This window comes from Gymnodraco acuticeps, unplaced genomic scaffold (assembly GCF_902827175.1).
Source record: "Gymnodraco acuticeps unplaced genomic scaffold, fGymAcu1.1, whole genome shotgun sequence".
NCBI classification, from domain to species: domain Eukaryota; kingdom Metazoa; phylum Chordata; class Actinopteri; order Perciformes; family Bathydraconidae; genus Gymnodraco; species Gymnodraco acuticeps.
In genome coordinates, this window is record NW_022990699.1 from 4,048,579 (window position 1) to 4,062,847 (window position 14,269).

The 14,269-nt window shown below is 41.6% G+C and overlaps 2 protein-coding genes across 7 annotated transcripts in view; one reads left to right on the forward strand and one right to left on the reverse strand.

Annotated features, from left to right (window-relative positions):
• The window catches only part of LOC117555862 (amyloid-beta A4 precursor protein-binding family B member 2), a 44,207-nt gene extending 33,380 nt beyond the window's left edge, over positions 1-10,827 (forward strand). For all 6 annotated transcript variants that reach the window (XM_034230882.1, XM_034230885.1, XM_034230884.1 and 3 more), the window contains 5 exons: positions 5,535-5,610; positions 7,989-8,069; positions 8,156-8,274; positions 8,406-8,588; positions 9,053-10,827. In XM_034230882.1, coding sequence (XP_034086773.1) covers positions 5,535-5,610; positions 7,989-8,069; positions 8,156-8,274; positions 8,406-8,588; positions 9,053-9,241 — 648 coding nt within the window. In that variant the 3' untranslated portion in view covers positions 9,242-10,827. The remainder of the gene's footprint in view (positions 1-5,534; positions 5,611-7,988; positions 8,070-8,155; positions 8,275-8,405; positions 8,589-9,052) is intronic.
• Positions 10,036-14,269, reverse strand: part of LOC117555863 (putative methyltransferase NSUN7) — a 30,203-nt gene continuing 25,969 nt past the window's right edge. The window contains exons 12-14 of the mRNA XM_034230888.1: positions 12,300-12,540; positions 11,165-11,562; positions 10,036-10,704 (exon numbers count right to left, since the gene is read on the reverse strand). Of these exons, the coding sequence (XP_034086779.1) occupies positions 11,189-11,562; positions 12,300-12,540 (615 nt within the window). The 3' untranslated portion in view covers positions 10,036-10,704; positions 11,165-11,188. The remainder of the gene's footprint in view (positions 10,705-11,164; positions 11,563-12,299; positions 12,541-14,269) is intronic.

The following is a 14,269-nucleotide window of genomic DNA, read 5'->3' on the forward strand; positions in this document are numbered from 1 at the left end:
CCCAAGCCCCCAGGAAGTGCGCCGGACTCAGATGAAAATATTCGTGCTGGCCAAACGGCGGTACTACACTTCCGTTTGGTTGCCAGGCCCGGAAACACTTTTTCCCATTGACTTACATGGGGAAAGAGTGGTCTGTAAATCGTTGGATAATTTTTTTTAAACTAAATAAACTACCCAGTATGAACACTTGTATAGCCCTTATTAAAAACATTCGTTCCTCAAGTTGTAATAATGTGCTAATAACGTTATTCTGAGAGTTATTTCCCTCTGCATTATGAACGCGCATCTAACCCACGGGACCGCGCCGCCCGGGACGTTCATGTTACGTGTCCCGACCGGTCCTGACCAATCGGAGCACACTGTGCTCACAGGAAGTGTGGGGGCTGGAGCTATTGGAGCTACAACGAGCCGTTAAAGGCAGAGAGTGAAATTCAGTGAATACAATACATGTAGTTTACAGAGATGCTGTTTGAGAAACCAATGTGAGTTGCGTTTATCTTTACCCATGGATGCACAATAAGAACGGACCCATATCGTCTTACTGCCACCCCACGGAGCTGTAATAATGGATATATTGCACATGTTTGCTATAATTCATTGTCATACTACATGGGCTGTATGATTAAATCTTGTACCGTAAATGTTGTATTAAAGTTAATATTACTTATTATTATATATATATATATATATATATATATATATATATATATATATATATATATATACAGTGCAATCATTCTTTCATGCTAAATGAAGCTCTGTTGCTTGGATATCACTAGATCCTGTTACAGCGTAATATAAGTACATAATGATTGATGTGTACATTAGCATAATGACTAGCTAGCAGCTAACTGCCGCCTCGTTAATATCAAATCCATCATAATAACAAACCATTACCATGCTGCCATGAACGTGCGGTGCTGTTACGTGTACGCAAATTGACGTGCTGGTTGGGGACGAGCATTTTTGGTTAAAGTTGCGCATGTGCTATGAGTGCACATACGGGTACTTCTCAGGCATGCCGGGTAATCTGTGACGTTTCGCTCTCTCAAAAGTTGAGCCATTTTATCATCATGCGCTAATGAGCAACTCTCATAGGAATGAATGAGGCCCCGCCTCCCACGCTGTATCCAGGGGCCCTTCTCACTTCTCTTATTTTTCATTTCCTCGCTCCTCGGTCGCGGTCTCACCGGAAGTTGATTTGTCTGCGCCATCTTGAGTAGCGTCCCAATCATGTCTATGGTCCCAATGGCCTTATTTTTGCCGGAGGACCGAGGAGCGATAACGGAGGAGCTATAACCGAGGAACCACCAGACCATCCTTCGATGAAATCCTCACACTCGCCCCGCCCCCTTACTGTGTATCGCTCACTGATTGGACGAGGCAGTGCATGCACTGATCTGATGCTTCTTGACATGAGAGCAGTTTCCCAGCGGAGTGAAGAAAATACATGAACTTCACGGGAGTCACTCCTCAGTTTATACCGTGTTTTGTTTCAATGAATGTATCATTTAATTACAAATATGTGATATATCTGAACAACAACGTGGTCAAAAATCATTTTCTTCATTTATTGGAAACATTTTCATGATCGCTTTTTTCATTTATCTTTTTTGAGAATGAGTTCTTATTTTATTTAATGTATTTGGGTCTACAACCGATTATACAAATGTTTGTGTCAGTAAATGTGTACTAACGTAGGGTACTAACAGAGGCGAGGGTGTGTGTGGAAATAACGGGGACAGAGCTGGGTTGCGTTCCAATAGTCCATTTAGCTGAACATTCCTAACGGAGTGAAATGACCCGGAAGTACGTCACTGGCAGCCATGATAAGTGCTGTTCCTATTCTCTAAATGAAAGGAAAGCAGGTTTCAAACTTCCTTTATAAAACCTCCTTTAGCTTAGGAACCACTGGACCTCCCTAACCGAAAGGAGAGGAGAAAATGCTGCCCCACAATGCATTGCAGCCGCAGCATTTGCCGTCACTCAACAGTCGGCCGTTCACTAAACAACCGATTATGACCGAGAAATTATATCATGAAAGTTACGGTGCTTATTAAGCATTTTAAAACGTATGTGGTAAGTTGCCAAAGTGCTTTGTTTTGAACGTTCATCAGTATTATAATCAAAAAGAGAAATATGAACGTTGTGAAATGATCAAATAAAGTCAACATTTCACAGTGTTTACTACTGCGCTGTGTGGTGCTTGTTCAACTTTTAAAAGATGTTTGAATGGTGATATACACAGTGATTGATTTTAAGATCTTTTCATAGTTCATACAATCATACGTATTGGGATCATTTGTATTAATGTGGACCGGAGGGAGAGGGTGACGAGCATAAGTTTCACTTTCCTTTTTTATTTCAATTCCAACTTTGGTCATGAAGAATATGTTTCTCTGTTGTCCACGTTCATAAAGCAACAGCATCAGAGCACGGTGCAGAGTCTCTAGATGCGTTTACAGTAGTCCCTCGTTCTTATTAAACATCCATGTTGTAGTCCGCTGTATAGAAAACTGTAGTTTCCATAGTTTCCCCACAGCAGCAGACGCACATTCATGACGTCCGCTGGCGCATCATAAACACGTCGGATAGTGAAAGTGCATTCGGATTCTCTAAAGTACCGGGTTGCGTTCCGATAATCCAAAAATCAGCTCCTAAATTCTAACCCTATCTCCTATTCCTTGACCTCTGAGTGAAACGTCACGGGGTTAAGGGATAGTGGATAGGAGAATTCAAAAGGACTTAGGAGAAGAGACTGCGGTACTTCAGAGAATCCGACAGCACTTTCACTATCCGACGTGTTTATGATGCTCCAGTGGAGGTCATGAATGTGCGTCTCTGCTGTGGGGAAACTGGAAACTACAGTTTTCTATACAGCGGACTACAACATGTTACATGGATGTATAATAAGAACGAGGGACTACTGTAAACTCATCTAGAGACTCTGCACCGTTCTCTGATGCTGTTGTTTTATGCTTTATGAACGTGGACAACAGAGAAACATATTATTCATGACCAAAGTTGGAATTGAAATAAAAAAGGAAAGTGAAACGTATGCTCGTCACCCTCTCCCTCCGGTCCACATTAATACAAATGATCCCAATACGTATGATTGTATGAACTATGAAAATATCTTAAAATCAATACAAATGTAGGCTATTTATTATAAACGTTAGTCCTTAACATCTATTACTGTGTATATCACCATTCAAACATATTTTAAAAGTTGAACAAACTCCACACAGCTCAGTAAAGACTGTTAAATGTTGACTTTATTTGATCATTTCAGTCAAAACTAACGTTCATATTTCTCTTTTTGATTATAATACTGATGAACGTTCAGAAAAAAGCAATTTGGCAACTTACCACATACGTTTTAAAATGCTTAATAAGCACCGTAACTTTCATGATATCATTTCTCCGTCATAATCGGTTGTTTCCGTGAACGGCCGACTGTTGTGATGGCAAATGCTGCGGCTGCAATGCATTGTGGGGCAGCATTTTCTCCTCTCCTTTCGGTTAGGGAGGTCCAGTGGTTCCGAAGCTAAAGGAGGTTATAAAGGAAGTTTGAAACCTCCTTTCCTTTCATTTGGAGAATTGGAACGGCACTTATCATGGCTGCCACTGAGGGACTTCCGGGTCATTTCACTCCGTTAGGAAGGTTCCTAAGCTAAATGGACTATTGGAATGCAACCCAGTTCTTATTATACATATGGTCCATCCGAACTGACGTCGGCGGACCCACAGAAAGTTGCTATCAGAAACAATGCCTGACGTGTTTTGGACGTCTTTGTTTACATTAGCAAGCCTCGCTAACACTCGGAGCTAACCTGTAGGCCTACTGAAAAGCACATGTGTTTAAATAGCAGGAAATAAAAAAAGAACTCACCTTGTGATAAACCTGCAAGAGAAAAAGCATTTGAGTTCCATACTGAAATAATCCTTGACGTGGTTTAAACAGGATGGCGTTTTATCACAGCCAAATTGTACTTTATCTCCGGTAGAATTCTGATTAGGCATTAGCTCCGCCTCCTCTTATTTATTTTTTTCAAGCTAAGGACCCAAAATCTGCATTTCCCTGGGCTTCAAAAGAGGGGTTTGAGCAGTATGAGGCATGGCTACAATGGGTGATCTGTTTGGTATTTTGAAAAAAAAACTTCACAGACATGTTTTGGCCCTACAATATATATTTCAAATATAGCATGATAGGTCCACTTTAAATTAGTGTCCACATAAGTAGCTCGTAATCTAAAATATATATGCATATTGTGATGTCCTCTCGTTTTGTTTAAAGGATTTAAATTGAGATGCTAAATAGACTGCATTTGTAAAGCAACTCCCTGCTTTACCAGACAAAGCACTTATAGTTACTTGTCCTTGAGTTATAGGTAGTCGTGTATTGTCTACATAGAGACACATTTGATGATCAAAAAGAGTGAATAACCTGGATTTGGTTACACAACCTTCTAGAAACCAGTCTCTCTTCAGACCAGCAGTGGCATAGTAAAGGATGAATCTGGAGCTACAGATATTCTCCCTCAGTGGCACGTTGACCCATTTAGAGACAAACATTTGTTCTGTTATTTGTCTTTCTATGCCCCTTACCTTAATTAAAGAAAGAGTGTGTGTATGTCTGTATTTTCTGTGTGTGTGACAATGACTCTTCCCACTGCCTATTTTAAACACAGTGGATTGTTCTCTTTACTGCAGGGGAGGAACTTAGTGACCTGATTCTCGCAGCTGCGCAGAGTGTGTGCATGCGTCTTTTTGCATGTTCCCTAGCGAGCAGAGTTGCAGACTCACCATAGACTTTGATTAATGACACCTACAATTAATCAAGTGTCTGTAGCAGGGAGAGGGCTGCGGCTCAGTGCAGGGGCCATGCAGACTATTCAACACTTTTTAAAGAGTGCTCACTGCAGCAGAAGAGCAGGAGCAAATATATGAGAGAAGGAAAGAGGTTGTTTTATTCATACTGCGAAAGGAAATATACCATTTGGAAGAGAGGGCTAACGGATGTATTTGTCTTGTTGTCATCAACAGTGAATTGAACAGATATTACCTGTGTAACCTTTGATACAGTGTGTTCATTGGTGCTATAAAGTTCCAACCACTAATACAAACACATCACCAAGCAATGCCGTGGGTTTTATGTTCCTTTAACGCCAAAGGTTGAGCATGGCCTTTTATCCTGCACCAACTCACTGATACGAGCACACTTAGATCACGGAGAAAAACAATAAATACAACATTAACTCCTGTTTAAGTTACAACAACTACATTGACAAAACAGTTTATTGTGGACATTTTAAGTATATATTTGTAACCTTTTTTACATGTGTTTTGTCGCATAGAATTGTTTTTCGCCAACTCTTTGTGAGACAATCTAACCGCTGTTGTGTCCAATCCAATGTGTCAACCATACCTGCTTCTCATTCCCACATTCACAGTCGGTAGCTTTCCCCTTCTGTGTTTTTATTCCTCACCCTGTTTTGTCTGCTCTTTCTTCCCACTCATTCTTTTATACCTAGATTATGGCTGAAAGGAAAAGTGCCAAGGCTGCAGCTGGCAGCTCCTCCCAGACCGGCTCCGATGTACCCTTACAAGGTATGCACACACATAGACACACACACACACGTACACACACAACCACACACACGCATTCTTGTTCTTTTGTAGTTCCCTCGTGAGAACTACGCATTTCTCAGCTATGTGCTACAGTATCTTTCATGCTGTGGTTTCTTGTCTCACATTATTACATTTCTCAAACCACACATATATACTTTATATATGTGTGTATATGTATTTTCTTTTCTTAAATGACCTTATCGCCTCAGGAGCGACCGTGAACATGTGTTAGTAGAAAAGATAGCAGTGTTTGGTTCCGTTACACACAGATACCGCTGACTCCTCGCCTCACAATCACTGAGCGTTATCCCCGCAGCGCTAATTCTATTCACCATTTCGCTAAGTCCCACTGCTTGTTCCTCTCAGTCCCAAGTAATTATAGGAAGAAAGAGAAAAAGCTCTAGCCCAATTCCTCCTCTGCCGTAACGCCAGCTGCTGTGTGTTTGCTGAGCGTGAGGGATAGGAGCATAAGATTATAAAAAGAAGTATATCGGCTCTTCACTTACTGAGGCAGTCGACCTCATTAAAACCCAATTAGTGTTTCTTTGAGGCGACGCCTGGTGCTACATGGCAGCCATCCCAACCCCAGGATCAAAGCACTTTTTGGTAAAACATTCCTCACATGTTTTATAACTATTAAGCTTGATTTCATATTATTTTAACTGAAAAGCTAGTGTGCTCTCAGTGAGACGTGCTACAGTGGATAGACTGGTCCATGGGCTCTAGAGGTTGATTCACTGCCAGTGGAAGAAAAACAGTTCTCGCCTGGATTAGATCTCTTCAGTGTTGTGCACAATTCTGTGTTGGGACGCATTTTAGGAGATTAGCACTGAATGATATGGGGTCAGCGCCAACTCAGGAAATAGCCCTGCTGTCCTCGTTGGATCTGGACTGTCTGAGCTCTGCTTTATATTTGAAATGAATGTCTGAAAATTCATTTCTCATCATTCATGAGAGAGCTGAACATGTGAGATATTAGGGACTCTTTTTCATGGATTACACTGATGAGGTGATTTGATTTCCATTTTCACTCCAAATGACCCAACGGAGATGAGTTTCTGGTAAATTGATAATTTTTGAAATTCAGTAATTAAGATGTGGATTGTGCAAAATGGGCTGGAACTCATAATGAGGAAAATGTCCTTTTGTCATAGCTTAAGGGAACTTTAGTGGTTCAACTCTTCACCTTGCCTCACTGATGTAACAACATCACAGTTGGACGCGGTTAAAGGTGCAACAAAGCACAACCAACTTGAACTATGTGACGTGTGGTCAGAGCTGAAAAAGGCTTAGAAACTCAGGGATTCAAACACTGCTTCATAGCCTGCTGCTTCATACATCATATGTCCTTTTTTAATGGCTATAACATCTATTAAATATAACAGTTTTACTACTATTACAGATGTTGATAAGTATGTGTAGAAATGTCCTAAGTTGCACACTGAGCTGAATTTAATTATGACTCAATCATAAATAATTCCATATCACAATTGGCCCTCATTTTCTAAATCCATGTTGACTAGCAATAGAGCTAAAGTTAATAACGAATGACCCCATTTGAGAGGGATTCTTCTGCTTTGGTTTTAATGTATTGTGATAATAATGGTTTTGTCTTTAAGTACATTTTTTGAACTGCGGTTAAGCAATCAGCCATGTTTAGTGTTTGGTATGTTACCTTGTCAGAGGTTATCTCCAGCTTACACAGCTAATTGCCTGGTGTGTAAATGGGGACTTCCTGGGGTAAATGATGTTAATGTCTGTGCTGATTGGGATGCAGGTGATGCACATCTTTGATCATGCTTTCTGCCTTTAGGCCATTAGACAGGCACAGCTGGGTTTTCATGCAGACAACTAAAAGAAACGTGCATCCCCGTGTGCAAATATCTTTCTCATGCCCTAATCACAGCACACTAAAATATTAAAATATTCACCACAGTTTGTTTATTTCCCCTAGTTTTAGCCAATTATCACGTGTGGACTTTGCGTTAGATGTCGTCGTGTGATAAAATTCCCTGCAGCGGTTTGTGCGTATGGTTTTAATGCGTATGTGTTTTAATGCGTGTGTGTTTTAATGCGTGTGTGTTTTAATGCGGGTGTGTTTTAATGCGTGTGTGTTTTAATGCGGGTGTGTTTTAATGCGGGTGTGTTTTAATGCGTGTGTGTTTTAATGCGTGTGTGTTTTAATGCGTGTGTGTTTTAATGCGTGTGTGTTTTAATGCGTGTGTGTTTTTAATGCGTGTGTGTTTTAATGCGTGTGTGTTTTAATGCGGGTGTGTTTTAATGCGTGTGTGTTTTAATGCGGGTGTGTTTTAATGCGTGTGTGTTTTAATGCGGGTGTGTGTGTTTTCTCTCTGCAGAGTTTCCCTTGCCAAAGACTGAGTTGGTGCAGAAGTTCCATGTGCTGTACATGGGGATGACGACTGTGTCTCGCCCCATAGGTAAACCTGCACTCATACTCAAACACACACGTCATATTAACACACCCTGCACTCCCTGTTCACGCTCTCCTGTGTTTCCTCCTCAGGGATGGACGTCATAAATGGAGCCTTAGAAAACCTCCTGTCCTCCACAGGCAAAGAGGACTGGACTCCAGTCACATTGAGTATTGCTGACACGACTATGGCTGTCATCAAAGAAAAAAAGGCAAGGGACTGTTTGTTGCTCCCCTGAGGAGTAACAGATGAATAAAATATGTGGATGCACTTGTAGATTAAAGAGGAAGATCTAATAGAGCAGTGTTTCAGATCTAACTCTGCTCTCGTTTGTGTGTGCAGGAGGAGGAAGAGGAGGTGTTGGTGGAGTGTCGAGTCCGTTTCCTGTCCTTCATGGGCGTGGGACGAGATGTGCACTCGTTCGCCTTTGTTATGGACACTGGGAGCCAGCATTTCCAGTGCCATGCATTCTGGTGCGAACCCAATGCAGGCCATGTGTCTGAGGCTGTGCAGGCAGCATGCGTAGTAAGTCCTTTTTTTTTTTATAAAGATGAGGTGATGTTGTGTTGAAAAATGATTATTTGGTTGGCTAGCTTGCCAAGTTAGATGAGAAGATTGATTTTGCTCTCATGTTAATTATATCACTCTTCTAACTCTCAGCGAAACAGCTGAGGTCAAACCAAAAGTGAGGTTTCCTTATCATTCTATATTCAGTCTTTAGGAAATGGAACTACTCTCTTTACTTTCAATTTCAGGAAAAACTGTGCCAAAAGACTAAATATAGTATGATAAGAACAATTGATGTATCTCAGAAACATCAAGCTACTAAATGAAGCGCTTGGTATCTAAGAACATTATGTTCTTTATATCAATCAGAACGCATTTGCATTTTTCCTTTTCATGCTAAATATAGTCTTTGGGCACAAATGGGTAAACGTTTTTCTCCTTAAAACCCAAGTGATGAAGACTCTTCTTCTCCTCTTCCTCAGCTGCGGTATCAGAAGTGTCTGGTGGCTCGGCCGCCCCCCCAACGCGCCGGCTCCTCCTCCTCCTCCTCCTCCTCGCCCTCTGCGGACTCAGTGACCCGCCGGGTGACCACCAGCGTGAAGCGGGGCGTCCTGTCTCTCATAGACACTCTGAAAACCAAGAAACAGCCCTCAGAACTCCCCCAGCAATGACCGTCACCGTGGCAACTGCACACCTGGACGCCACTCACACACTGTCGCCACGACAACACCTAATCAGTACCAGCCATGGTAACCAACGATGTACATACATGTTAACAAACACCACCGCAGGTGAAGGAGAAGAACAATCCTTTAGTCCGCCTGATGATATTTAAAAAAAATTACAAGAAAACTCCTGATTCGTGAGGAGGAATTAAAAAGCTGGTGTCAGTGATTGACCTTTGACCTTTGAACGCTGCTGTGTCTATGTGTAAACCACCTGCTGGCTTCATATGCCCTCACTGTATGTGGATTTGGTGATGGAAGACTAATTAAAACATTCTACAAACACGGATCAGGATTAGAAAATAAGAAAAAGATAACATTTCTATTAAGAAAAGGTTTATGGAACCACTCATCGGTGCCCTCCATTTTCTTTCGTGCTACGCCTCTTAATGTAAAAACATCCATCAGCACATTAAGAGCATTCGACTGGACGCCTGAGACACCAAACTACGGGAGCCTTCTAGGACAGAAAAGATGTCGACTTGCTGTCTAGGGATTTTAAAAGAAAAAAAGAAACCAAGACCTGCCAACACGCTCCATTCCACCAAACGGCATTCAAATGTGTGTCCCTTCGATGTGTGGCAGACTTAAAACACACATCCCCGCGAGGATGATTGAAATGATTGTAATAATGAAGTGTATGTAAATGATTGTATGTAGGAAGAGAACATTTAGGGCCCAACATTTGTAGATATGAGGGACAGATGAGATGTTGCTGACAGGAAATGAGACAGATGTGGGTTTTGATTTTGCATGTTTTATGTTTAATGAGTTAAAAAAGGTCTCGTAAGAAGAGTGGTAAACACACGATGCTCTTAGCACAAGTCATCTTAATTTGATCATGACTGGATTTTTTATTTGGCCTTTTTCTGACCCATACCTGAGTAAAAGGTTACTCTCAGCTCAATTTACAGAATCACATTTAAAGATTGTAAGTCAACACGTTTTGCTTTCCATTACTGATGGATACATAGATCAGCAAACCAAATGTAATCATTTGTAATGTATTTTGAAGCTTTTAATTAGTTAAGATTGTAAGTTTTTGAATCAATTATAAAGAAAGTAAGTTTTTAATGTTCAAGAATGTTACATTGCTTTGTCAAACTTAACATTTCCTCAGGAATCTTTATGCATACACCTAAGACTTACAGTATGTGGTAGTAGGAAAATCCAGATCAATTGACTTAGGCAGACGTGTGACAGTTATCAAAGCTTTGCCAAGGGTAATCTGTGTAAGGGTTAACTTTATTCTCTCTTCCTCTGTAAATCCAGCCAGTCTACTCCCACTCACAAAGAACAAACACACATGCGCACATACAGCAGTAGGAGAAAGAGTCTGCTGTCACACTGCTTCTGTAGCTCGTGGCTACAATCTGCACTCCACATGAACTCTGGGAATGCAGTTCGATCTGAATGGAAAAGACACACACAAAGAGAAAGATGCTCTAATCATTTCAGTTCTGTTCTTCACTCATCTCGACACCATGTAAATGTAATCTGTTGTGACAATAAATGCATTACCAAAAAAAAAAGAGTAGCTTCTTGAGTCTGTCCTTTTAATTCTCGGGTCAGTGGAGCTCTATGTAAAAGCTACCCATCACTTAGTGACATCAGCAGAGCCTTATTAATACACGCAATCTGATTATATTCTGACCGTGGCAGGTTGTTCGTTAAGGCACACAAAAACACTATAAAAATGACATTGTGGTAATGAGAAGTATTAATGGCTCTAGAAAGCGTTCAAGGCGACTTTTCACATATTCTTTGTAATTTGGCAGATCAACAACATTGTGTGTATGCTTGTGTTAGATTTGAATGCTCGTGACTTTGGATAAGTAAGCATTTGGCACAAAAGTTCATTCTTAATACTTTTTTATATTTCTGTTTCTGAGCTCAAAACAGAGGCCGGGATTTGACCATAGCATCCTTGGAGAGACCCCCACTGGAACGGGACAGGGGGACGCTCTGGGCGGGATCCCTCCACTTGTTGTAGTTGGGATGAGCTGGAAAGAAGCTGGGGAAGTGAATGGTGGGCAGGACGAGCACCATGGGCTTCAGCGGCTCCTGGGGTGGTCTGCGGGTACGGACCGCTGGGGTCGGAGGAGGGGGGGCGGGGGGAGATGCAGAATGCGTCCTGGGGGAAGAAGTTGGGATGTCCAATATTGGGGAGAGGCTTCTCTTGGGTGTGATGTTTCCTGGTTTGGTGGAAGAGAAGGAGCTGGACCCGGTGTTCTTTGAGACCTGCACGCGCATTGCTTTGGCTTTTCCTGAAGGACAAAACAAATGAGAAAAAATGTTGTAAATGAGCAAATTTTTGGACCAAATTCCCTGTTCCACTTTTTTATTTAATTAAAAGGCCTATCAGTATTTTGCTGTGAATTGGAATACGATTGATACCACTCTCATAATGATATAAACATGTAGGTAAAAGTAGCTCTATGTTTCTGTTTCATAATACAACTGACTTAAAGTGGACCTATCATGCTATATTTGAAACGTATATTGTAGGGCCATACCTATATAAAACATGTCTGTGAAGTTTTTTTTTCAAAATACCAAACAGATCCTGCATTTTAGCCATGCCTCATTTCGCTCTATTTGCTCTATTCAAGCCCTGTCTTCACAAGGGCTGATTCTGTGGCAAATGAGCTGCAGCTGACCACGCCCCCTGCAAAGGAGGGGGGCGAGGCACGAGCTTCATGTTACCATGCTGTTACCATGCTGTTACCATGCCATGCAACCTCTCATTCCCCTGAAAGGTGGAGAGTTGCCCATATAGGCGGAGCACCCCGTTTCTGACGTCAGAACAATTTCAAATCTGTATCAGATCCATTGCAGCCCCGTTTTTAGAGATTTGGGTATGGAGGAAAAGAGAGAGGGTTGTGTTTTCTGACACTTGATGAGTTCCCTGACACACCGGGGACACATATTCATGTATAAAAGACGTACAAAAGTGCATTTTGCATGATAGGTCCCCTTTAAGATATGCAGTAACCTCTCTCACCTTGCAGTGACGGCCGCCTGTTAGTAAACTCCTGTCCACACAAACTAGTGCTGTTGCTGCCCTTGGTCTCCCCGTTCTTTACAGCAGAGAACTGGGGCTGAGAGTTGGGAACATGGCTTGTTTTTTTCATCCTGTTGGTGTGTCCGTGATGTTCTTTTTTGGTGCCGATCCTTTCCAGTATGCCTTTAGCATTTGCTCTGACAAGCACGTCACGTGGGGCCTCTTTGACCACTGGCTCAGGCTGTTGGAAAGTAAAAGACAAAAGCAATGTTTTTTTATTTTATTTTGACGTGACCTAATCTTTTTAAGGCTCAAAAACGTATTAATGAATGAAACATTTTGTTTACTAAAGCATATACAGCAATAAGACCTCACTAACCAAAACCTCAAATATCATTAACATTGTTCTTCTAATAAGACATCTGGTGGCATCATAAGAGAACTGTATGCTGACACAAGGATTTATCTGCCCTATAAAGTACCTTTATCATTTATTCAAATAGTTTAGGCACTAAGGAGAAATATGCATCAATAATTAATGGTTATACTAAAAATAAATGTGTTTACCTTGCTGAACACACATTTGAATAAATGGTATTGCTGCTGCACAACACATTATATTGTTAAAGGAGGAGAGCAGAGCCACCGTGTCCTTGCTGCTGGCTGCAGGGTCACCTGCAGTCTCAGCAGACCACACAGCAGCTCCTGCTCTCCTCAACGCCTGAATTATTCACAAGCGCAGTGTACACTACGGGGACATGCAGCCTGTGTGGGTTTATGTGTGTATCTTGTTTTTAAGTGCTTGCTCCTAATTTAATTGAATGCATATATATGTTTGTGTAAGCTGTACTTTTATGTACACAGGCAGATGTGCATGCTGTTAGGTGTACCAGTGCATTTAGCAGAATATGGATATAGTTATTCGTGTTGATACACTCTGTACACACAGGTAAACAGGCTTCAGAAGCTCCGCTGTATTGCAGTTTTTGGGTGGACGCCCTGAACTTCATTGAAGCTAACTCATACAGACAGGGGGCGCTGAATTATTCAACAGACACTCTCCCTCGCCTCCCTTTCTTCCCCCTTACCCCTGTAGATTGCACTTCCTCCCCATCTCCACTAACCAACTATGCCATACTTTGCAAATCTCTCATTTCCTTCTAGACTTTGCCAAACTTAGCTGCCACAGTGTAGCCTGAAGAAATCTGGAGGGCACTCAGAGAGCGCAGATCACTGCCATGCCGTATATTGCAATGTTAATGAAAGTAGGTTGAGTCTTCGCCCCCATGTTTCAGTTTTGCTCCTTCCTTGGCCCATGCTACACCCTTTCACTAAGTTTCATGAATAACAGTCCAGTCTCGGTGGATGTAACAAATCAAAATGAAAGTGTTGGGTTCTGAATCCTTTATGAATTTGGTTCGAATTCATAATTCAGAGTTTGGGAACTTTAAGAAGAGAGTCTACTTGTAATGGGCTTTCTCTGGAAATCAGGCCAGAAACACATTATTTGACTCTTCATAATTTCCAGCTGTTTCTGTAAGGAAAGCTCATAAATCATTTTACTGTATGCCACTATGACAGTCGATGTTAGCCAGACAGCATTCAAACACTTATATAATTGCCATTTTTATGGCGCTTTTCAGAGTGCCACAATAACTTTTGATTAGCTGAGTTTATAGTAGAAAAAAATCCAGTTTGAGGCGCCATTACAGCAGTTTGATTATCTTTTCATTCCTGTCTGCGGAGGTATAAAACATGATGAATGGCCCGAAAGCAGCAGACACACAGTGCGAGAGCGCTCCGTCACACCCAGTGGGAGTGAGATGGCTTAATAACCCTGCGCAGCAATCATAAGCATAAGAGCAGATTAAATATTGTGACGGAGCATGTCGTAAACGTGGCTGTTTTGTTGATTATGAGGATGTGGGGAAGCCCGGTCAAACAGACTCGTCTCATATCACAAACAGAAA